The sequence below is a fragment of the Mastigoproctus giganteus genome, chromosome 9 (genome assembly GCF_048544385.1).
Source record: "Mastigoproctus giganteus isolate SK-2022 chromosome 9, ASM4854438v1, whole genome shotgun sequence".
NCBI lineage: Eukaryota > Metazoa > Arthropoda > Arachnida > Uropygi > Thelyphonidae > Mastigoproctus > Mastigoproctus giganteus.
In genome coordinates, this window is record NC_143583.1 from 172,464,583 (window position 1) to 172,488,950 (window position 24,368).

The 24,368-nt window shown below is 38.2% G+C and overlaps 1 protein-coding gene across 2 annotated transcripts in view; it reads left to right on the plus strand.

Annotated features, from left to right (window-relative positions):
* Neos (nuclear receptor coactivator protein neosin) overlaps positions 1-24,368 on the plus strand; it is a 199,167-nt gene that overhangs the window by 116,531 nt on the left and 58,268 nt on the right. For both annotated transcript variants that reach the window (XM_090381134.1, XM_090381135.1), the window contains exon 7: positions 15,974-16,126. In XM_090381134.1, the coding sequence (XP_090237260.1) occupies positions 15,974-16,126 (153 nt within the window). The remainder of the gene's footprint in view (positions 1-15,973; positions 16,127-24,368) is intronic.

A 24,368-nucleotide genomic window follows, 5' to 3' on the forward strand; every position in this document is an offset into this window, starting at 1 on the left:
TTCATAAGGAATATAAATGGTCACTACACACTACAGGGTAATAATCACACAGATCAAAAAGGAAAATAAATTGCACAGTTTCTAAACAATATCAACCTTCTTGCCCTAAGTGATGGGTCACCTACATCTGTTCAACAACTATGTATCTCACTTTCAAGTGGAAGATAACCAGTGACCCATTCACTCAATACATGGTGACCATTTTCCAATAATAATTGAATTACTTAACATGCCGTCTATTTGCGCTAGTAGAAATTCACAGTGGCTCACTGAGAAAGCACACTGGCAAATCCATAAAAAATTAGCGACACTTAACTCCCAATTAATTTAACAACCTTCAACTGATGAGGCAGTTGATTATGTCAAAAAAAATATTGCATGCAGCTGAAAAAGCCATACCAAAATCATCCTAAAAATCTACTGGAGCACTGAATGTTGTGCAGTGAAAAAAAAAAAAAAAAGTTTGTTCTTGCAGTCTATCAACAACTAATTTTATTAAATATAAATATGCTTGAGCAATAGCGAGATGTTAGATGCTGCAATTCAAAGGCCACCTCGATCTGATTCATTTCAGCCACAAATGAAGCAACCACTACAGGTACAATTTGGTAAACAATCAAGAAAACAAGTAATAAATACCAGACTCTTCTGCCTGTCATGGAATGGAGAGATCAGAGTATTGCTGATTCCTCACAAATTACCATTGTTTTAGGGTTTGTGGAAGTATCAGCAACAGAAATCTGATGTTTTGGAAGGCTGATTATATACCAGCCTTTTGAATATGAAAAATCATTGAAATTTGCTATTCCATGATTCTAAAAACTGAAGAATTAAGCATTTAAAGAGCTATTTATATATAAAGCATACATTCTGTATAATTCGGTATTAGATAAAATAGATCAACACTGGATATGTTAGTAAGAATAGGGATTGTCATTTGGAATGCATTCCTAAGGTTAGAAAATCACATGATGGTTAGCTTTGAAATCAGTGAGGCATATGTTTCCACATGGAAATATGGAATACTCTGCAAATTATATGGCCATGGACTACTTGGATACCCCCTGATCTTTATCCTAAACTTCCTGTATTAGCACATTTCCAAGTTCACTTCAAAACGTCATTTTCCTAAGTTTTCCCTCAAGAAGGGAGAGATCCAGCACTCTCTGCTCGGTGCTACCCTTTTTATAATTGCAACACTTTTACCAAACAAATTCCAAAACCATTTGATACAGAATTGTTTGTAGATGACTTTGGTATTTTGTGTATTGAAAAGAATGTGCATACTTTTGAGAGACAGTTACAAGGGACAATAACTAAGATCAATTGATGGGCATGAGTCTGTGGTGTCAACTTTGCCCCAAAAAAACAGTTTGTATCCATTTTTGCCATTCAACATAATGCCCACCCAGATCTAGAACTACAACTCAAAGGCTAGTCAGTACTAGTATATGATTCATAGGAATGATGTTATACTCTAAATTCATCTTTTGAGAGCATATTAAAAAGCCAAGAGCATCCAGTTAGGAAAACCCAAACACTACTCAGGTTCTATTGGCAACTAAGTCGGAAACCCATGCTCTTACCTTCTTACGGTTATTTTGATAAGTATTTAAATATTATACTTATGTATAAATATAGTGCAAGCGCATCAGAAATACATAGCTATATCTGAATAAATCAGAATATTAGTAAAACGGCATCGTTTTAAGTTATATCTCATATTGTGAACACATTCACGAGTTGCCATGATATTGCACTACTTCGAATAAGTAACGCTTCACCTAAGGAGAAGACTAATGTTACTTATTCTCAGATTGATACCACTACCCAGACAGCACCGTTTCAGGGCTATTTGGCCCCTTCTCGATGGGTGGGTAGGTACCTGAGTGATGCAGTTATGGCAAAACAGTTATGAAGTATAACTCCAAAATATGAGAGATGCCTGGTGGTGCACCGAAGAAGGGCCAAATAGACCTGAAACAGTGCTGTCTGGGTGGTGGTATCCATCTGAGAATAAGTAACATTAGTCTTCTCCTTAGGTGAAGTGTTACTTATTCGAAGTAGTGCAATATCATGGCAACTCATTGTGAATGTATTCACAATATGAGATATAACTTAAAACGATGCCGTTTTACTTCTGATTTATTCAGATATAGCTATGTAATTCTGATGCACTTGCACTATATTTATACATAGTCTAGACTCTCCCATAGCTCGAGGCTTATGCCCTACACACTTTAGAATGTTATACTTATGCAAAACACTCATAGCTGATGCCGTCTGACTTGACAAACAAACTTGGTAAATTGTGGATATATTTGGGAGGCCAGGTGACTTTGTTATGAATTCTTAAAACACATGAATTCTTAACAGCATTCAGAAGTCTGCTTGCTCTAGACAAGGATAACAGTTTGGCTAGCAGTTTTCAGAAGCATTAAGTTAAATGTTATTTAGCTTAAATAGTTGTATTTTGAGAAATAATGCTTGTATTCCAACTGTGTTTTTTTTGGCTATATTGCTGGGACACAATTTTGCCCTTCCCATGACATTGACAGAGCTTGGTGATGGAACCAAATAGTTCTGAAACCAGTCACAATAGTGCCTTTGAGTTTTTAATGAATAATATATTCAACTACAGGGTCATATTACTCAAGTAATAACAATATTAGTTACTTTAGATTGATTCATGGATAATTTAGTAAATTTTAAAGAGCCTAAGCCAAAGCTTAGTGGTACAGAGAGTACAATGTAATAACCAAGGTGAATAGACAGAAAAACAGAATGCAGTGTGAGCTTTATTTCCAGACTATTGACAGTAAGTCTGAAACAGTACCATTGTTATAAACAAAATTCCTGTATTGAAATAGAATTCTGCTTGTTTACTTGAATAATTTGTATTTGGAAAACCAATTCATTATTCGGTAGCCCTAGTCGGAGAACAAGCTTGTTTTCAACCATGTTGAAATGAATCAGTTTTGCCGGGAGGACAGTTTCCAGTACTTTGCAATATTGTTGAAGGTAAAGACATAAAAGTAAAGATATTTTTCTGTATTAGTTCTATCAATTTCAATGTGAGAACATACCAGATGGTATTATGAAAGAAAAAAGAATTGAGATACATGGTCTTTGGTTGGGTAACTGACAAGTGCACAAGATTAACAAAGCACCAAATATAAATATCCTTAGTCATTCTTGGCATTTTAATAATTCGTCACAGAAATGCTGAGTATAAGAGCTAGGTTGGGGAAAAAAACTGAATTCAGATCTTCCTTTTCTGGTGAAACCTTGGAAATGCTCTTGACAGTAAGTCTGAAACAGTACCATTGTTATAAACAAAATTTCGTCTCTGCATCCCTGAAAAGGAGCACAGTCTGTGACCGTACTTTTCTTGAAGCTGTAGAGATTGTTTTGATTTGAATGTCCATTTATTTATTTGATTGTTTGATCCTGTCTTTACTAAAGAAATTTTAAAAGAAGTTTGAATATACCAGGTGGTTATAAAATAAGTTTCCCTATTCAGGAGACCCTAATGTCAAAACGGTTAGCGCTATGAAAATCGGTGAGTATGTCACTCTAGGGTATGGGGAAGCAATTTGTATAAGGGAAAAAAAATTAGTTGAAATTTCTGTCACCAGGGTGGGAAACAGCACTGCACATGTTAAAGTTGTCATTTACTTCAAGACACGCTGCTTACACAAATGACATCCTTTAAAATAAGAGCAGAAAGGTCAACACCACAGTTAATAACCATTATGGCTTTTTCAAAAAAGGAACGTGCTCTTTGTAAAACTGTTCTATCAGAATAATAGTAGTGCTAATGCAGCACTACGTGAATATCAGAAACTTAAAGGTTTGCATAAAGGACCTTTGACGTCAGTGAGGCTTTGAAAACTAACAAAGAAATTTGAAGCGACATGGAGTTAGGTATAATTCCAGGCAAGGGGCAACATATCGGAATGGAGGTAGTGGATGAAATGACGGTTGAAATGGCCTTCAGGTCAGAACGCAAAACACTACTAGTCAGTAGTGCCAGAGGTGTGTCAAAAGACTTGAATCTACCTTGGTCTACTGTACATAAGGTGCTTTGAATAATTTTACACTGGTTCCCATACAAGATTCACGTAGTGGAAGAACTAGTCTTGTGATTAGCAACAATGAATAGACTTTGCCCTACGATTTCTGGCTCATATGGAACTTGACAATACATGGGCTCGAATGATCTTGTGGTCAGATGAGGCACATTTCACTCTTCATGCGGCTGTAAATGAACAAAATTGCCGAATATGGGGAACTTTTCACATCCATCTGCTGTGCATGAAAGACCACTACAAAGTCCATACGTTACAGTATGGTGTGGATTCACAGGAGAGTTTATAATCTGACCATTTATCTTTGAAAAGTCTACACCTCATGGCACCCTTAAGGTGCACGGTACTGTGCTCTTCTAAAAGATCACATTATTCCCACTTTGCAAGAAAGGCAATGCTTGGAGGCCATAGTGTTCATGCAAGATGGTGCCCCTCTCCACGTTGTTCGACAAGTGAAGGAACTGCTATGTTCAACTTTCGGAAATGATCGCTTCATTTCTAGAGACTTTCAACAGTTCTGGCCAGCCCGATCAGCAGATCTCAATCCCTGTGATTTCTGGTTATGGGGATACCTGAAGGACAGAGTTTACCATGGCAGCAAATAATTGCTTGTCAATTTGAAAGCAAGCATTAAACAGCATGTCAAGGAGATAAGACATGTAGAGGTGAACAGCACTTAATTGTTTTGGAGGAAGGCATTCCCAGTAACCCACGTTTAGATTTTTTATGATTGGCATTTTTCAACATGGACCAGAGGAAACTAAAGGTAAGTATTTATGACTGCAGTTGAAGAATCACAGGTAAGTGTTTTTCTTGTTATGGTATTAGCCTATTTACATGTTTCTGACCTGTTTACATTGCTTTGCGATCGCCATATTGCTAGCGGTAGCGATTGTGTAGTAACCACCTACTATTTTGCCAAGGCTCAGAACTGTGGAAATAAAAGAAATATTACTATTATAAATGGTGAAATAGAGCTTATTATCATATAGAGTACATTAATATACTCTATTAATTTCAGGGATTTTACACGAAATTAAAATAGTTTTCTTTGTTATAGAACTAGAAATTCCAGAAACTTCCACCCCCCACACAACTTTAATTTTAGCATAACTTTAGTATTGATGGATAGCTCTCGATGTCTTCTAACATCTTATAAGCTATTAAGATACAGAAACTCCAAACAAATGCAAAAAAAAAAATGCGTGAAAATATGCAAGATGCCGATTTTGAAACCGGAACTAAACATGTACTAGAAACAGTGCATGTTTCGCGAAATGCAGGAAGACACCCCACAGGTGAAACTAATGATGGAATAGAAAAATTCCCATCTGGTCACTCTTAGTGCTAAGGGAAATAGAAAGCCAAAAACTCAAGAAGCAATTGAAATACATGAAATCCTGGACAAAGAAGTTGTAGAAAAGCTGGCCTCTATTGCAAACATAAAGGACCCAGTAAACCAAACAGTAGCTACCAAACTACATTTGGAAGACCTCGTGGCTGCTAGCAGAATCACAGTTGCAGTATGCTTACAAATAGTCCAATACTGGATGATATTAGAGAGCACAGTGAACAAACAGAACGTGGAAAACAAAGTGGTAAAAGCAGAGTTGAGACTTTAAACTCTGAAAAGGAAGCATATAAAAGCATAAATGTACAAACTTATGCACAGGCTGTTGGAGCTGCTGCAAAGATCAGACTCAATCTAAAGAGATAATAACAAGGACAAAAAAGACTGAACCTTCCAAAAAAGGATGCAAATGTAATAATATTAAAGGCTATAGAGAAATCCTCATTAAAAAGTAGTAAGAAGTGAAAGAAACAGTATTGACTAAATTGAAACCTCACCCGAAGAAAGTGAAAGTTAATAGCCTTAGGAAAGCCAGAAACAATGGTGTTCTGAATGAAATAGCCACTAAAGAGGATATAGAAACTATACAGGGACATCCTGAAATCCAAAAACTAGGATTACAAGCTGAAAAGCCAAAGGGTAGAAACCCAAATATCATTATCTTTGACATGCCTAAGACCACCCCTATGAGAGAGGTCATGATAGACTTTTATTATAAAAATTTCAGTGAGCAATTAACCTGAGATGAAATGGCTAAGGAATTCCAAATCAAACATAGAACAACAAATAAAAAAAAATAAAAAAAATGGCCAATTAAAGGCCATTGTGGAACTTTCTCCAAGGGCATCGACAATCCTAAAAAATCAGCAAAGAATCTATGCTGGCTGGACCAGCCATAGATTCAGGGAATATTTTCCAGGTTACAAAATGTTACCACCGCCACAGATTTGCTCATACAGCCAGGCAGTGCCAGCAAAAAGACCCAATGTGTTTCCACTGCTCAGTTTCTATAGTCATGGCCGATCTGTGGCCATGACTATAGAAACTGCAACAGTAGAACCACACAAGTGGTTCCACAACCTAAGTGTGCTACATGTAAGTTGACCAAAATAGACTTTCACCATAGTCTTAGGAACAATTTTCCCAGCTATCAAAAAATGGTAAAACAGCTTAAATTGAGAACCAATTATGGGCCTTAATTTAAACCAGACTTGTGACAGGGCTCTAAAGTTCATCCAATTAAATACTCACAGAGCGTGTACAGTTGTAGATCAAATCAAGCTTAAAGCAGCAGAGGAAAAAAATATAGATATCCTGATAATCCAAGAGCTATATACTCATCAGTTCAGGGATACCCTAGAACATACAGAATAATAGAATCTTCACATGAAACCTCACTAACAGCAATAGTAATTAGAAATACTTCTTACAGTTACAAAGGTTAACTCTCCCTGTGTCCCATTAACAGTTTGTGCCCAAATAATTAGTCAAACATGATCTTTTCATGTTGTATCCCTCTACTGTAGGCCAGGAGAAGATATAAATCCTAGCATTCATTATCTACAAAATGTACTGGCAGTTCTTCCAAAGTCTAAGATAATAGGCCCCATGGATGCCAACTGTTGGTCAAGCCTTTGGCACAGCCGTACAGTTGACAGACCAGGAACACATAATGGCCAACTCCTAACAGACTACCTAGCTTCTTCTACCCTCCAGGTAATAAATAGGTGCCGCCGTAGCCAGGAGCAGCAGTGCGTAGCACACGCTTCTTGATTAGACTGGGGTTCAAGCCCATGACCACCAAATACGGAGAATGCGGAAGGGTCAGGTAATGACCACCACACATCCCCGGAGCAATATGGCCTTAGTTTCTAATGCTCCTAAAAACTAAATAATAAACAACAACAAACAGGTAATAAATAGACCTCACAATACACTGTGGGAAAGTGATATAGATAGATATAACTTTGGCCACCCCTTCCATATCTACCAAAATTACAGATTGGATTGTCCAAGAAGCTTGGACCACCTCAGGCCACAGTGCTATAACTTTTACCTTAAAGAGACAAATGGACAGCCAGATACAGCTGCCTCAAGATATAATCAGATACAACTTAAAGAAAGCCAACTGGCAGACCTTCACAGATGAAAACCAAATAAAACAGCAGCAGACTTAGATCCATAACAACTATAGCCCAGATGAACACAACCTAAATGTCACAATTATGCTTTAATTGTGACATTTAGGTCCAATCGAGCAATACCCAAAAGAAAACCGAAGAAAAATGCTGTTCCCTGGTACCCTGAACTCGATATACTCCAACGAAGAGTGCACCAGACCAGAAAACATTTCCAGAGAGCAAGGGCAATTTGGCCCTAGAGTGATGTTGATGCTCTGAGAGATTCCTATAGGAATATCAAAAACTCATACACTGCTCTAATAAGGACAAAAAAGAAGGAATGTTGGTGGGAACATCTGGTAACGCCAACCCATGGGGTGTGAACTCTACAATTAAGTCAGGTGGAACTGCAACTCACACTTGGGTGGACTCCATAAATAACATATTAGATCATTTATTTCAGTCTGAGAACCAGGGGTTAACTCAGGCTCAGAGTGACATAATGGCCAGCAACGAAAATTATAGTAATATGTCAATAGAAACCACCCTTCACCATGGAAGAACTTTAAGCAGCACTCTTAAATGCCCTGGACCTGACCCTGATTTAATTGAAATAGAAACTATTAAAAATTTAGCAGAAATTTCTCCTGATACTCTACTGAACTTATTTAATCACTGCTTGGCTGAGGGTTTGTTCCCACAAGCATGGAAACTGGCTATAATTAGATTAATCTTTATTAAAGAATCCGGGAAAAAATCCCACTGAACCTAAATCATACAGACCTATAGCTTTATTGCCTCTTCTATGAAAAATAATGGAATGCCTCTGTAGACTTAATTTATATGATACTGAAGCTAACCTAAATTCTGAACAGCAATTTGTTTTCAAGCAAGGATCCTCAACTTAGGATGCCATGCACTATATCCTAACAACAGTAAATGATAATAGTGATCAAAAGGACATGCTGGCAATATCTGTTAACTTCGCTGGTGCATTTGATACTCTCTGGTGGCCAAGTATCCTCAGAAGACTCCGCCAGACAAATGTACCAAAATATCCATATCAATGTATAAACACATCTTGGTAACAGACGTGTGGTAGTTCGCAAGAAATAAAACGCCCAGTTCCAAAAGGTTGTCCACAGCGTTCAGTACTAGATCCATTCTTTTGGACCTGTGTTCTTGATGAATTCCTGACAAAAGATTTAGGCTCTACACACAGGGTCGCCTTTTGCTGATGACCTTGTCTTATTGGTAAAAGGTAATACCAGAAGGGTGGTGGAAGAAAGAGCAAATGTGCCACCCAATCTACTGCAGGAATGGGTGCTAACTCACATGCTCAAAATCTTGGCAGAAAAAACTAAGTGTATCCTACTGAAGGGAAATCTAAATATAAGACGACCACCAGTGATAAAAATAGGTAATACCTCAATTCCAATGGTCCAAGAATTGAAATACTTAGGCATAATTCTAGACTCCAAATTAATATTCTATTCACACCTGTCATACTTGGCCAAAAAAGTTCAAAACTATGCCGGAATGATTGCCAGAATCAGCCGAGCCGATTGGAGTGTCATCAAGCACAGAATCCTGGCACTCATTTACAGAGCAGTGTTTTTACCTGTAATCTCCTATGGTGCTGGCATATGGTTCCATCACACAGCCATAGGTAGAAATAGGGCCAAATTAAATAGCATTCAAAGAACAGTCGTATTGACAATAACTAGAGCCTGCTATACAGTTAGTATTCTGGCCCTGCTAGTTTTGGCCGGTACCCTACCACTGCACCTTGAAATTGCAAAAAAAAAGGGCTATATTATAGACTTAAAGAGGAATCCACATGGGTTTCCTAGGCATAATCCCGAACCTTGCCAATGACATCAAGGCAGAGAAATGACTAATTGCCACACAACTACATCAGATATGGCAAACTGAGTGGGAGCAAGAGACCGAGGGTGCTACTACCAAAACGTTTTTTCTACAGGTGGCTGTGGTTAGACCAAAACCACCTAAGTGGCATGCTCCAGGACTTTATACCACATTTCTATTGACAGGTAATGGATCCCTTAAAGCTAGATTGCACTCTTTGGGACTGGCTGATGACCCTCTGCCCTGTACCTGTGACGAAACTGAAGATTGGGCACACGTTCTATATGACTGTGCAATCTATGAAAATCAACGTAGACAGTTAATCACTGAAATTGGACCTCTTCCTGGGGCCAAGGACACCAATTCATTATGCAGGATGTTTTATACAAGGTCTTCACCAAGTATGCTGAAACCATTTTTGAAATCCCCTGAACCTTGCAGAGACAGGCTCTTCAACCAATCCCTGTAGCAGGTTAATGGACCAGATGTATAACCAGCCCATTTCCCTCCCCATGCCCAGTGAATGAAAAAATCTCTAAATGACCGAACATATCTGAATTGACTTAGAAATTACCGGGACTTTATCAGAGTTGACACCATGTCCCTGGGGATTCCTTTGGCTCATTGCCAGTGGACCATAGAGGTAGGAAAATAACCAAATGTGACTGATGGGAAGAAAGGCAGTGTGGTACTGCCCTCATCATAATATACATCCAACTAAAACAGACCGAGTTACCAAACATATGACAACACTCACGGAAAGGACCTTAAAGAGACTGGTATAGACATGCAGCCAGGGCTGCCTGTCAGCTGGAAAAAACTAGTGTAAGCTGCAGGTTTCTGAAGTAATCTAGTATGAATGAGAACTGGAGCGAATGTAAAGGTGAGAGTATGAAAGGAAATGCTAGGAAGGGTGTGTGAATGATAATTTGTGCCTTTGGGTGTGTGAGGGATGAATGTGTGAGAAGGGGTGAGTGCTGAAAGAGTAAATGTGGAAATTGAGTAAAATTAGTGAATGACTTTGGAGTCTGAGTGAAATGGGCTGTGTGAATGTAAGGATGTAAAAGTGTGTGACTGGATGAGTGAATGAATGTGAGAAATAGTGTGTTGAATGTAAAAGTATGACAGGAAGTTTGTTTAAAGGGAAAAAAAATTTTAGCATTAGTATAATTGTTATATAAATGTGTGTGTGTGTGTGTGTGTTTTTTTTTTTTTTTTGATTATTTGTATGTTATTTAAATTGTGTGAGCTTTCTTGAAATTATTTGCTTGTTTAAATTGTTGCTTTGTCTTTAAAGCAATGGTTAAACAAGCATGAAATTATTTTAAAAGCAATAATTCTTTCTAAAGTAATGGAGAAATCAATTAACCGCCAACTCCTAAACTACCTAGAAACCTTCCGTCTGATCAATGATCGCCAATATGGATTCCGTCAGTGTCGATCCACTGGTGATATTCTGGCTTATGTTACCCATTTATGGACTAATTCAATGGAAAGGTTCGGTGAAACACAAGTGGTTGCTCTTGACATCTCAAAGGCTTTCGATCGTGTTTGGCATAAAGGTCTTCTAAACAAGCTTCCATCTTATGGTTTGACAACTGTTTTTAGTAATTGGTTATTCAGTTTTCTCTCTGATCGCTCACTGAGGGCGATGGTAGATGGCTCTCTGTCTTCTAACTTCTCCACTAATGCCGGTGTCCCCCAAGGTTCAGTTCTTTCCCCCACTCTTTTCCTCTTGTATATCAATGACCTTCTTCCATCGACTGGAAATCCTATCCATAGTTTTGCCGATGATAGCACATTGCATTCAACTTTCCATTTTGAGAAACCTTGTCCAGCTCAATCAGCTTCAAGTTCTCGAATATCTGCTGCCAATTCCTTAAATGCCGATCTTCAGGTAATTCTCCAGTGGGGCAAAGACAACTTAGTTGATTTCAACCCTTCTAAAACTCAATCTTGTCTTATATCTCGCAAAAAGGATTCTTCTGCTCCTATGCTCATCTTTAGTGACACTCCGATTTCTAGGCAAAATGCTATATCTCTTTTGGGGATTACCCTGACCTCTAATCTCTCTTGGCACAAGCACATTACAAATATTGCTTCCTCTGCATCTAAAAAACTTGGTTTTCTCTTTCGCTCTCGGCGTTACTTTTCTCCCAAACAGCTGCTCACTCTGTATAAATCGTAAATCCGCCCTGCCATGGAATATTGTTCCCACATCTGGGGTGGTGCCCCCAAAACCTCTCTCAGGCTTCTTGATTCCATTCAGAAGAGGGCAGTTAGGTTAATTAATGATTCATCTCTAACAGAGTCTCTCCACTCGCTTTCTCATAGACGCACTGTTTCTGCTGCATGCCTCTTCTACAGATACTTCCATGGGCACTGTTCTTCTGAATTGGCTTCTATAATTCCCGCTCTCTCTCTTTCAAAACAGTCCGAACACGTGCCGCCACCAGCCAACATCCATTTACTGTCCAACTTCAAACCCACAGAACCAACTTTTCATCTTCCTCATTTATCCATTCAACTGCCGTTTTCTGGAACAACCTTCCTTCATACATATTTCCTGAAAATTACAATCTACAGAAGTTCAAGTCCAATATCAACAAATATCTTCTTTCGTCTTCTCAACCTCCAACCCAAGCACGGTACTAAGTACTATAGGTTATAATACCTCTCGTGTTTGGGGTTTTCATAAAAAAAAAAAAAAAAATTGGACATGTGGGATTGACAGCTTAGTGTCAGTTTTGCTTGTTTAATAAGTCACCCCTCCCTGGTGTGAATGAGAATGATGGACGAATGGAAAAAGAAGAAAGATAAAAAAAAAAAAAGTGTAAAAAATATAAAATGTTGCCTTTAAATGTACGGGGAGAAAATTAAAAAAAAAAAAATAGTGTGAGCGAATGATATAAATTGCATGTTCTATTCCAGCCTCTCCATCAGATGGACGGATGGCCATGGGAACCTTATAGACCACAAGGTCACCCATGCTGTTGGCTTTTCCTAGCTGGCATGCTATGGAATGCTGTCCCAGGTGGGATACAATCACCAGCACAGCTCAGCTGCTGCCATTAGGCATTCCTGGCCACCCTCCCTTGCATGATCCTTTGCCTCCACGGACAGGAGGGGGAGGTTACCCCCTGGTCTCACCCCCTCACTGCCCCTCTTTCTGCTCTGGTTGGGCAGGCCTGGTCCACTGATTTGAGGATAATCTTCTCTATGGACCCCATATCTCTGTCTTTCCCCCCCAGCCTTCAGTCTCCCTTCCCTCTCTAACTTACATCTAATAGCATTCGAATCATTGTTAAATTGCTTGAGCCCTACACCCAAAACTTAATAACATCAAATTGCATAACTAGGCTGACCCCTATCTATAGCTGGTCTCACCCCCTCACTGCCCCTCTTTCTGCTCTGGTTGGGCAGGCCTGGTCCACTGATTTGAGGATAATCTTCTCTATGGACCCCATATCTCTGTCTTTCCCCCCCAGCCTTCAGTCTCCCTTCCCTCTCTAACTTACATCTAATAGCATTCGAATCAGTGTTAAATTGCTTGAGCCCTACACCCAAAACTTAATAACATCAAATTGCATAACTAGGCTGACCCCTATCTATAGCTGGGGTTTTTTTTTTTTTTTTTTAGGTCCTAGCCACTGAAATCTCAGAAAATTAGGCGGAAGGACCTGCCAGATTAAATAATTATAATATTCATGTATCTGGTCTGCCTCCATGGGGCAGAGTGTGGGCAACGTTGGGTCCCATTATAGGGCCCAGTGGCCAAATGACCAGAGGAACAATGGTACATGACACTACATACACATATACGAGATCCCTACACTTTTAAACCTCTGGCATTGACAGTGTTCTGTATCAGACCTATAATGTATACTATGCGGAGATGAGGAAACCTCTGGTGCCGTTTGACACTAACACTCTACACTGCACACAGTCCTTCATTTTCAGATTGTCATCTCAAGTGAAGGAAAGCACTTTAGATAGAACAATATCTGTAGATTTCTAGGTTTTGATATTAAAATCTAATCCTAATTTATTAAGTATTCCATCTCATGCTTACAGTGCCAATTTCCTGGTGGCGGAAATTTGAACTAATTATTTTTCCTTCTACAAATTGCTTCTCCATACCCTAAATGACATTCCCACCGATTTTCATAGCGCTATCTCTAACCATTTTGACACTAGGGTCTCCTGAATAGAGAAGCTTATTTTATAACCACTCGGTACTTACAGTATTAAGTGGCGCCTCCGTAGCCAGGTGGGAAGGAGCATCAGTGGTAGTACACGCTTCTTGATTAGACCGGGGTTCGAGCCCGTCACCACCAAATACGGAGGATGCGGAAAGGTCAGGGAATGCCCACTGCATATCCCGGAGCAATATGGCCTTAGTTGCTAATGCTCCTAAAAACCAAACAACCACAACAGTATTAAGTTGTATGTAGACTTTATCTTATTAAGTTGTATGTTGTTTATATGATTGCCCTTTCATTCAGACAAGATGGATTAACAGTATAAATTTATATTTTTTGTGCACTGTATAATTGCAAAATTTTCTCTCAGAAAACTGGTGCATTGCACACCTGTGACTACATGTTACATAAGGATAACTAAAATGGTGGATAGTAATGGTAGTGATACCAATTAGAAGAGACTGTTTGGCAATATTTTAAGTGAAAAATAATGCTTATTGAAAGCAGATTTAGCCAGACAGAGCCAGATGTTAAAAGTCACTTTGTATGAAACAGTGTTGTAGTCAAAAGCTGTATGTATATGAATTTTATTGTTTCTCTGCAAAGGAAGATCTATAGCCTTTTCATGTTTCTCAAAGAAAATACTGCCCGCGTTTGTGCTCAAAGTCAGTCCAAGTTAATTGAAACAGAACTGGTATTATTGTTTTAACATTAATTTTAAGCGAACATTGGAAGTGCATTTTTAAAGGAGAGCTGATGTTAATTTCTAAGCTTTTACCTTTTGAAACAAAAATAGCAAAATATTGGAAATATTTTGCTACTTCAAACTTTACTTGTTAACCTCATGTGTGAATGCTCATTGTTATTTGGTTTTTAGAAGCATTAGCAACTAAGGCCATATTGCTCCAGGGATATGCAGTGGTCATTCCCTGATCTTTCCACATCCTCCGTATTTGGTGGTCACGGGCTCGAACCCTGGTCAGGGTTCGAACCCTGCCCACTGGCTACGGAGGCACCTAGAATGCTCATTAGAAAAGAACCAAATTTAAATTACAAGTTCCTTTTCTTGTTTAGATAATTGATGAAAGAAACTTATTGACATAACTTATGTGAAGGAAGCCAACTCGGAAACTAAGTTCTTACTTTTCTTGATATTGCAAGCACGTGAATAATACACTGATGCTCTCAATGAACTTAGTTGTTTGCATGAATTATTTCATGTATTTTTGTTACCCAGACTAACCCTAGAGCCATACCCCACCCTCAAATTGGTGCATTGAGAGGAAACTAAGATACACCATTGTTTAGTTCTAATTAAGACATCATTCACTTTGCAATTACAGAACTTAGGTTAAAGTTAAGTGCAGCAGAAGACATATACAAAGCAATCATAATCAGCTGAGGTCTAAACAGACAATTCAAACAGAAATCTACAGATAGAAAAATCCTAAATATTAGCTTACACTGGTAAATACTTATGTGGCTGTGTTTTAATATAAAATTTGTACATTGTCTGTGAAATTGAATTTCTAGTGCAGTGTGTACTATTAAAAAAAAAATACTTTTCCCAAAAAAACTCCAATTTTCCTTCTGTTTTTTGAAAGAAAAAGAAGAAAAGCCTGTTTTAGCTAAAAAATCTCCTGATTTTCTTCAGCGTACAATTACCTGATTCAATTCAGAAGTTAAAAGTTGGCTGGTATGCTAAACACACACATTTGTACAGGCAATACACTGGTGCAGTATGGCCTAAGACTAATGCTGTAAAAGCAAACTACAACAGTAACAGTTACATAAAAAGATGTTTAATTCATAATGAATATTTCCACCATCCTTAACTTGTAGTTATTCTGCGTATGATAATGGGAAAGCACTCACACTGCATTAAAGAAACAAAAAAGAATTTAATGTGATTAGAGTATACAAAAAAGATTTCTCAAATTATACAAAAATCCAGATTGGATCTTATACATGATTGAAGAAACAAGGAGAGCATAGGACCACAGAGGAGATCATAGGTAACTGTATGACACATGATACCACAAGTATTAATTGGAAGGTTTCTATATTTTGTAGCAAATCTGTTTGAAAAGGAAACAAGTAGTATATACTTGGATGACAGAGCAGGAATTTGTAAAAATATATACATAAGTATGACCTGAGAGTTCATTTTGCATTTGTTTTAAATAATTTGGTTCTTACGGAGAGGAGTTACTTTTTTTTTTTTTTTTCTTTTCTGTTTTTATATATATATATATATATATATATATACATATATGTATATGTGTATATATATATATATATATGTATATAACATATTGCTATTAATTCTACAATTTTTAGATTTATGAATAGAAGAGAAGACCGGGGAAGGGATGATTCCTTTAGGCCACCCTTTTTTGAAGATTCATTTCGTGAGAACCCACGAGGACGGTTTGAAGGTGATGGCCCTTTTAATTCACGCTTTGATTCTCAGGATGAGCCTTTCCGATTTCAGTAAGTTTTAAATTTAATTATCTATACATACTCCTAAAATTTGTTTAGTATTGGACAAAGCATTCTAGATTTAAAAGAAGCTTTTTTCTTAAAAATTTTTTCCTGAAATGTAGCCTAATGTATTTTATCATCTGGAAAATATGATACATACTGATAAAATTTGTTTTGTGTTAGATAAGTGTGAGTCATTAAATAAACTCAGTAAAGCTTTAAAACAGTTTATTCTAGAAACTCAGAAATAAATGCAATAAATGCACTTGAATATAGTTACCTCCTCCTCCTGCAATTACTACTACTATCATGATCTTTGAGGAGACTTCCATCCTACTGTGGATTGATAATGGCTACAGTTTACACTTTTTTTTTTTTTACTACTACTATACATACTAAATGTAACTAAACCTATCAGCCAATCTCAAAGTACTATCCTTAGTTAATAATGTACTTTTGCCACTTTTAGTGCATTTGCAGGCAGCAGTGCTGGAAATAGCATGGCTGGATGGTGAGAGAGCATCTTGAGTTTTGTCGTTGTCTTGTTTGCTGTAGAAATTTTCACCTTGTAAGGCTGCAATCACAAATGTGACAGAAAGTGGCAGAAAAACATATATATTATTGTTGCTATAAACTAATGAACCTAAAGACCCTTCATACTTTTTTCAAATTTTTGTGTGGTGTTTTCTTTCTCCATCCTGTGTGTGTAATTAAAAGAGTATGCGGCATTAGAGTTATCATAGCAGTTGTCTGTTCACTCATTTCTGAATTTTTAAAATACATGAAATGTTCAATATAATGAATTCATGTGAGTAAAAAAAAATATTTTTGTTTAAAAGATTTTGTTTTGGTAAGTTTGTTATATTTTTGTGGCAATATGAATTTTTATTGTGCTAACCTGATATTTTCATTACAGTGATATTTGTTAAAATGAAACATTTTCCCATAAAGATTCATAGTAAATTAGCAGGGGATGGAAGTGATTTCATTACTGTGGTGTTTGTTATACTAACATTTTACTGCATGCTAAAAGATAATTCTAAGTGTTTTGAATGCTTTCGTATGTCAATCTCAATGTTTGATGAATTGTAAATATACTGATAGTTATCTTTATAAGTATAATCATATAATATATGATTAATACTTATAAAGCCACACATTTTATTATTTTAAAGTAAATTTAGTTGGACTTTGCTGCTGCAGACGAGCACAGTATATCCCTGCACTTTTATTGTATTTCGGCCAATTTTACTGAAATGCAACCATGTTCAATTTGCTTATTGCATCATTAAAAAATAGTATCATGCTATGTGATGGATTTGCATACCATTTTTTTAAAAATTATTTATTTTTTTTCATCCTGTATTTAAGCATTGCCACAAGTCCTCTCCCCAGCTCATCATCTAAAATAACATCATAAGATTAATATTCTTATTAGATAGTCTGACACTGTATGAATATAGTGCAAGCGCATCAGAAATACATAGCTCTATCTGAATAAATCAGAATATTAGTAAAACAGCATCGTTTTAAGTTATATCTCATATTGTGAACACCACAACGAGTTGCCATGATATTGCACTACTTCGAATAAGTAACGCTTCACCTAAGGAGAAGACTAATGTTACTTATTCTCATATGGATACCACCACCACCACCACCACCACTCAGACGGCACCGTTTCAGGGCTATTTGGCCCTTCTTCAGTGGGTGAGTAGGTGCCCAAGTGATGTAATGGTGGCAAAACAGTTAAGAAGTATAACTCCACCATATGAGAGATGCCTGGTGGTGTATCATGTATTTAGACTCTGGTACCTACCCGCCCACCCACCGAAGAAGGGCCAAAGAGCCCTGAAACAGTGCCGTCTGGGTGGTGGTATCCATCTCAGAATAAGTAACATTAGTCTTCTCCTTAGGTGGAGCGTTACTTATTCGAGTGGCAACTCGTTGTGAAGGTATTCATAATATGAGATATAACTTAAAACAATGCTGTTTTACTAATATTCTGATTTATTCAGATATAGCTATGTATTTCTGATGCAGTTGCACTATATTCATACATAGTCTAGACTCTCCCATAGCTTGAGGCTTATGCCCTAAAAGCTTTAGAGTTTATAATCTGACACTTTAATTCTGAGTTATTAATTTCGAGATATCGATCCTAAATCAGAGTTTTGACATCTAAATAATAAATGATTTCTCATAAACTTAATGCTATTTTATATTCATTATACATACTTGTGAGATGAATTTATTCTCTGTAATGGCCCAGAAATTACAGAGAATTGGCCCAGTAGTTTGAGCACGAGAGTTTCCTGTGCGGACGTGCCTTTCTGCCGCTACTGGAACAGAGAAGTTTTTTCTGATTTATATTCTGCTTTATTAGTTTAAATTGACATATTAACTTATTTCTAGAGTAGCTTTATATTCCTATTTACGGTACTTAAAGTTAAAGTAACTTAGATAGAGATTTGTAGGTATTACTTAGTATCGGAAAGGGTATCAAATACACGAGTTTACCGTTCATAGACAGCCGCCATAGTTACGTGAAAATTAATCAGTAAATCTATTAATCTTGTCGAACTTCATTGGCAATTAAATTGTTCTTTTAACTATATATATATAACGACTTAGAGTACAAACGTAACAAATAATTAATACATACTTGATACTCGTTCGTGAATTCCCGCCATTTTTACACGATAGCATAAGCTTAGTGTAGTATAGTGCATAATATAATATTGTCAATTATTCAGTAAATCTATTAATCTTGATAAACTTTATTGTCAATTAAATTGTATTTTTAACTCTATAAATATATATAACGACTTAACGACTTAATCGTAACAAATAATTAATACATAACTATAGTGGTACACGTGATACGGAAGTTGTATAAAGGGAACACTAGATACCGAAAAAAAAAAAAAAAACAATATATATATCCATATATATATATATATATATATATATAATATAACTTAAGGATTTAATTTTTGTTTTAAATTTTATTGAATTACATTGGAATCATGACTCTAACCAGAGCAGCAAAGCAAAAGGCTCAAGCTAATGGGAGTGCTGTGGTTCAGGGGAGAACTGAGGGGGCCAGTTGCCCTCTGAATCACAGTCTATTAAAATGCACTGTTTGCTTGATGTTTGCGGAGCAGTTGGGTACGGGACATGATACTGCCAAGGGGGATGTCTTTGTGTGTGCACGATGTAAGGAGTGCAAGGAAATCAGGCGACAACTCAGCGTTGTTATGGGCCTTTATGAGAGCTTGAAGGACAGGGTGGATGCCCTCGAAGGAAATAAATTGAGGGGCCCATCAAGCTCTCAGCTGCCCACATCAATGCCAGAGCTTGCACTTGGTCATCAGGCAACACAGAAGCAGCCCCCTAGGCAGAATGCGCTGGTCCCACAGGAACTAGTAGTTGTTGGTGACTCTATTGTCAGGGAAACGGGGAACATGCTTTGTAAAAAGGATAGGTGGAATAGGACCAGGGTATGTCTGCCAGGGGCAAAGGTTGATGACATTGTAGAGCGGATATCATCTTTTAAGGGCACAAAAGGTGATATAGTTGTACACGTTGGCACAAATGATATTAAGAGTAGGAGACCGGCGGAATTACTTAGCAAGTACAGGTCACTGCTGAAAAAAAGCCGTGAATTAGGGTTGAACTTGAAAGTGTCTGCAATTCTGCCCAGACACGATAGGAGGGAGTATATGATGAGAGCCTTGTCGATCAATTCGGCCCTGGAGGGATTGTGCAAGGCTCAAGGGGTAGAATTTTTTTCAGCCTGGACTGTACTTGTTAACAGGAGAGATTGCTTCTACAGGGATGGGATACACTTAAATAGAAAGGGTGCAAGAATTTTTGCTGATGCTGTCGAGGCAGTGTTAGGTGGGTCGGAAAACTGCTAGTTGGGGGGGATACAAGGACTAATAGATTAACAGTAGCCACTGGCAGAGGTGGAAGTGATTCTTGCAATGCTTCTATTGAAATGAGCAGAAGTCTGAAAAACAAGATGCAGGATATTTCAGAGACTGCTGGTAGTCATTGCGTTACAAGTAAACACATGGGTTGTGTTAGGGTAGCTAAGAATAGAAACAGGTGCATGTATACCTGCGTGTACACCAATGCTAGGAGTTTGGTAAATAAATTTGATGAATTTGAGGTATTGCTCAAAACATCAAAGGCAGATATTGTTGGGATATCAGAGACGTGGTGTCACACAGATATAAGTAATGCGGAACTGGAATTTGGGGAATACAATGTGTATAGAAAGGATAGACAGGACAGGAGGGGAGGAGGGGTTATGCTATTAATTAAGAAACACATAAAGTCCAAGGAAGTGAAGCCAGTCGACATCGATGGACAGGGCAGTGCCGAATCAGTTTGGTGTGACATAAGCATAGGGAAATCAAAATTGAGAGTAGGAGTGTGCTATAGGCCTAATGACTCTGATGAGTATAATAAGATATTGTACAGGGAAATAGAGTGGGCCAGTAAATCAGAGAGTCTTATAATGGGGGATTTTAATTTCCCAGATATTGACTGGAATTTGTGGGTTGGTCACTCGCACACTAGCAAGGCTTTTGTGGATTTATTGGATGATTGTTTTCTACACCAGCATGTTCGTGAGGCAACAAGAGGGAGCAATACTCTTGATCTGATTATCAGTAGTGACTCTTCATGCATTAAGAACCTGCAGATAAATGAACCACTAGGTGGCAGTGATCACAGTGTGTTGAAGTGGGATTTACTCAAGGAGGTAACTACCATCAGAGGTAAAGGGAAGGGTTTTTGTTTTCGTAAAGGCGACTATGATGGTCTGAGACAGTATTTAAATTCTATACAGTGGTACCAACTGATGATGTTACCAACAGCAAACTCAAAATGGGAAGCATTCAAGGAACTAATCTTGGAGGCTACCAGGCTTTACATACCAACTAAGAAATATTGTTCAAGGTTTAGGCCTAAATGGTTGTCAGATGAACTAATGAGACATGTGGCAGAGAAGAAAAATGCATGGGATACATATAAATTAATGGGTGACATGGAAGCCTTGGATAGATATAAGTTGGTCTGTAACCAAGTCACAAAGGAGATTAGGCAGGCAAAGGCAGACTACGAAAAATCCTTGGCAAAGGATGCAAAGAAAAACAGAAAAGAGTTCTTTACATACTTGAACTCGAGAAGGAAAGGGATGAATCAGATTGGTCCACTGGATATTGATGGTTCAACAGTTGAGGATCCTGCTCAGGTGGCTAACAATCTAAACGAGTATTTTGCATCTACATTCACGCATGAGGAGTTATTCAGGAAGGAGAATGATGTAGGTAAAGTAAACATTGGCAGTGAGCTGGATGATTTTGTAATAACTGAGAGGAAAGTGGAGGAGAGATTGTTGAGGATAAACATAAAAAAGGCACCTGGGGTGGATGGGATCTATCCAGTTATATTAAAGGAGGCAGCAAAGGAAGTATGCAAACCCCTAGCCATAATTATGAGAGCTTCTTTGGACTCAGGGGAGGTACCCATAGACTGGAGATGTGCAAATGTAACCCCAATTCACAAAGGAGGATCAAAGGCTGACACAAGTAATTATAGACCTGTTAGTTTAACTTCTGTTCCAGGTAAATTAATGGAGGCACTGGTTAAAGAAGCACTGCAGGATCATCTAGACAAGAATTCAGTTATAGCTCAGACGCAGCATGGTTTTGTTAAGGGCAGGTCTTGCCTGACCAATTTGATTGGATACTATGATGTAGTCACAAAAGAACTGGATGCAGGGAATAACTTTGATATTATATATTTGGATCTTAGAAAGGCTTTTGATACTGTTGCACATGGAAGACTGCTGCACAAATTGGAGCAGTGTGGCATTGGAGGCAAATTGCTGCTATGGATAAGGGGATGGTTGAGTGGCAGAAGACAGAGAGTGGTAATCAATGGACACTGCTCAACGTGGACTAATGTTATTAGTGGAGTTCCTCAAGGTTCAGTGTTGGGTCCGTTGTTGTTTTCGGTGTTTATGAATGATATTGATGATGGGATATCAAGTTTAATGTCCAAGTTTGCAGATGATACAAAGGTTGGCAGGGTCGTCAAGGACACTACTGACGCTATGCTGCTGCAACAGGATCTGGAAAGGTTGAACAGATGGGCTGAGAGGTGGCAAATGAAGTTTAACATTGACAAATGTAAAGTACTGCATATGGGAAACAGTAACCCCAGAGCAACGTATCAACTCTGCGGTACCACACTGACAGTGGTGGAGAATGAAAAGGACCTGGGGGTAATTGTGCAGGGAGATATGAAGTTCTCTGAGCAGTGCAGACGAGCTGCAAGAGTAGCTCATGGTGTCTTGTCAATGATATACAGGAATTTTTCTAGCAGGGATAAGGAGGTGATTATTCCCTTGTATAAGGCAATGGTTAGGCCACATCTTGAGTACTGTATACAGGTCTGGAGGCCTCATTTCAAGAAGGATGTAGAGCTGCTGGAACGAGTACAGAGAAGGGCAACAAGATTAGTGAATGGAACAAAGGGGTGCTCTTACGAAGAAAGGCTTAAGTTTTGCAAATTACAGTGTCTGGAGACTAGGCACCAGCGAGGTGATCTGATAGAGGTGTATAAAGCCTTGAATGGTTTAAGCATTCTCAATGCTGATGGGATTCTTCCTCTAGCTCAGAAAAAATCACCTGAGAGGGCATAAATTCAAATTGAGGAAAGACAGATGTAGGATAGACGTGCGGAAATTTGCCTTTAGCCAGCGGGTGGTTGGTTGGTGGAACAGACTGCCATCCCTTGTGGTGGAGGTTGATAGCCAAAATAAGTTTAAGGCTCAGCTGGACAGGTATTTTGAACGAACAGAGGGGTGAAGTGGAAGTGGTTTTTTTTTTTTCTTTTTTTTTTGGCTGATGCTGCATAAGCTTGCTTTCTTGCATCAAATGCCTCTACTAATGCTAAATGCTAATGCTAAAATTGCATTCAACTTTCCATTTTGAGAAACCTTGTCCTGCTCAATCAGCTTCAACTTCTCAAAAATCTTCGACCAATTCCTTAAATGCCGATCTTCAGGTAATTCTCCAGTGGGGCAAAGACAGCTTAGTTGAGTTCAACCCTTCTAAAACTCAGTCTTGTCTTATATCTCGCAAAAAGGATTCTTCTGCTCCTGTGCCTATCTTTGGTGACACTCTGATTTCTAGACAAAATAATATATCTCTTTTGAGGAATACCCTGACTTCTAATCCCTCTTGGCACAAGCACATTACAAATATTTCTTCCTTTGCATCTATAAAACTTGGTTTTCTCTTTCGCTCTCGGCTTTACTTTTCTTCCAAACAGCTGCTCACTCTGTATAAATTGCAAATCCATGGAATATTGTTCCCACATCTGGGGCGGTGCCCCCAAAACCTCTCTCAGGCTTCTTGATTCCATTCAGAAGAAGGCAGTTAGGTTAATTAATGATTCATCTCTAACAGAGTCTCTTCACTCGTCTCATAGACGTACTGTTTCTGCTGCATGCCTCTTCTACAGATACTTCCACGGGCACGGTTCTTCTGAATTGGCTTCTATTATTCCCGCTCTCTCTCTTTCAAAACAGTCCGAACATATGCAGCCACCAGCCAACATCCATTTACTGTCCAACTTCAAACTCATAGAACCAACTTTTCATCTTCCTCGTTTATTCATTCCATTGCCGTTTTCTAGAACAACCTTCCTTCATACGTATTTCCCGAAAATTACAGTCTACAGAAGTTCAAGTTCAATGTCAACAAATATCTTCTTTTTTCTTCTCAACCTTCAACCCAAGCACGGTACTAATACTATAGGTGCTAATACCTCTCGTGTTTGGGGTCTACATAAAAAAAAAAAAAACATATTCAGTGACACAGTCGAGGAAATTAGTATCGTCTTAACAAGTGTGGATGAAGTATTCACATTATGACACTCTTCATTGCTTCTGCTGATCCACAAGGCTGTGCAGCACAAATTTTGCTCAGACCATCCTTTTCCTAAACCTTTATGCAGAATTTGATGAATTATCTCATTCGTATCTAACTCATCAGCAGTCATTCTGAGGGTCAAACAACAATCTGTTACCACAATTTTCTGAGCTTTTGCAACTCTGTTCTCATTTTTGTGAAGGTGGCAAATGCCCGCTTTTTGGGTCATCTCAAACTTTCACGTGTCTGTTTTTGAACTGCTTATACCATTCGAACACACTGGTATGACTTATTGT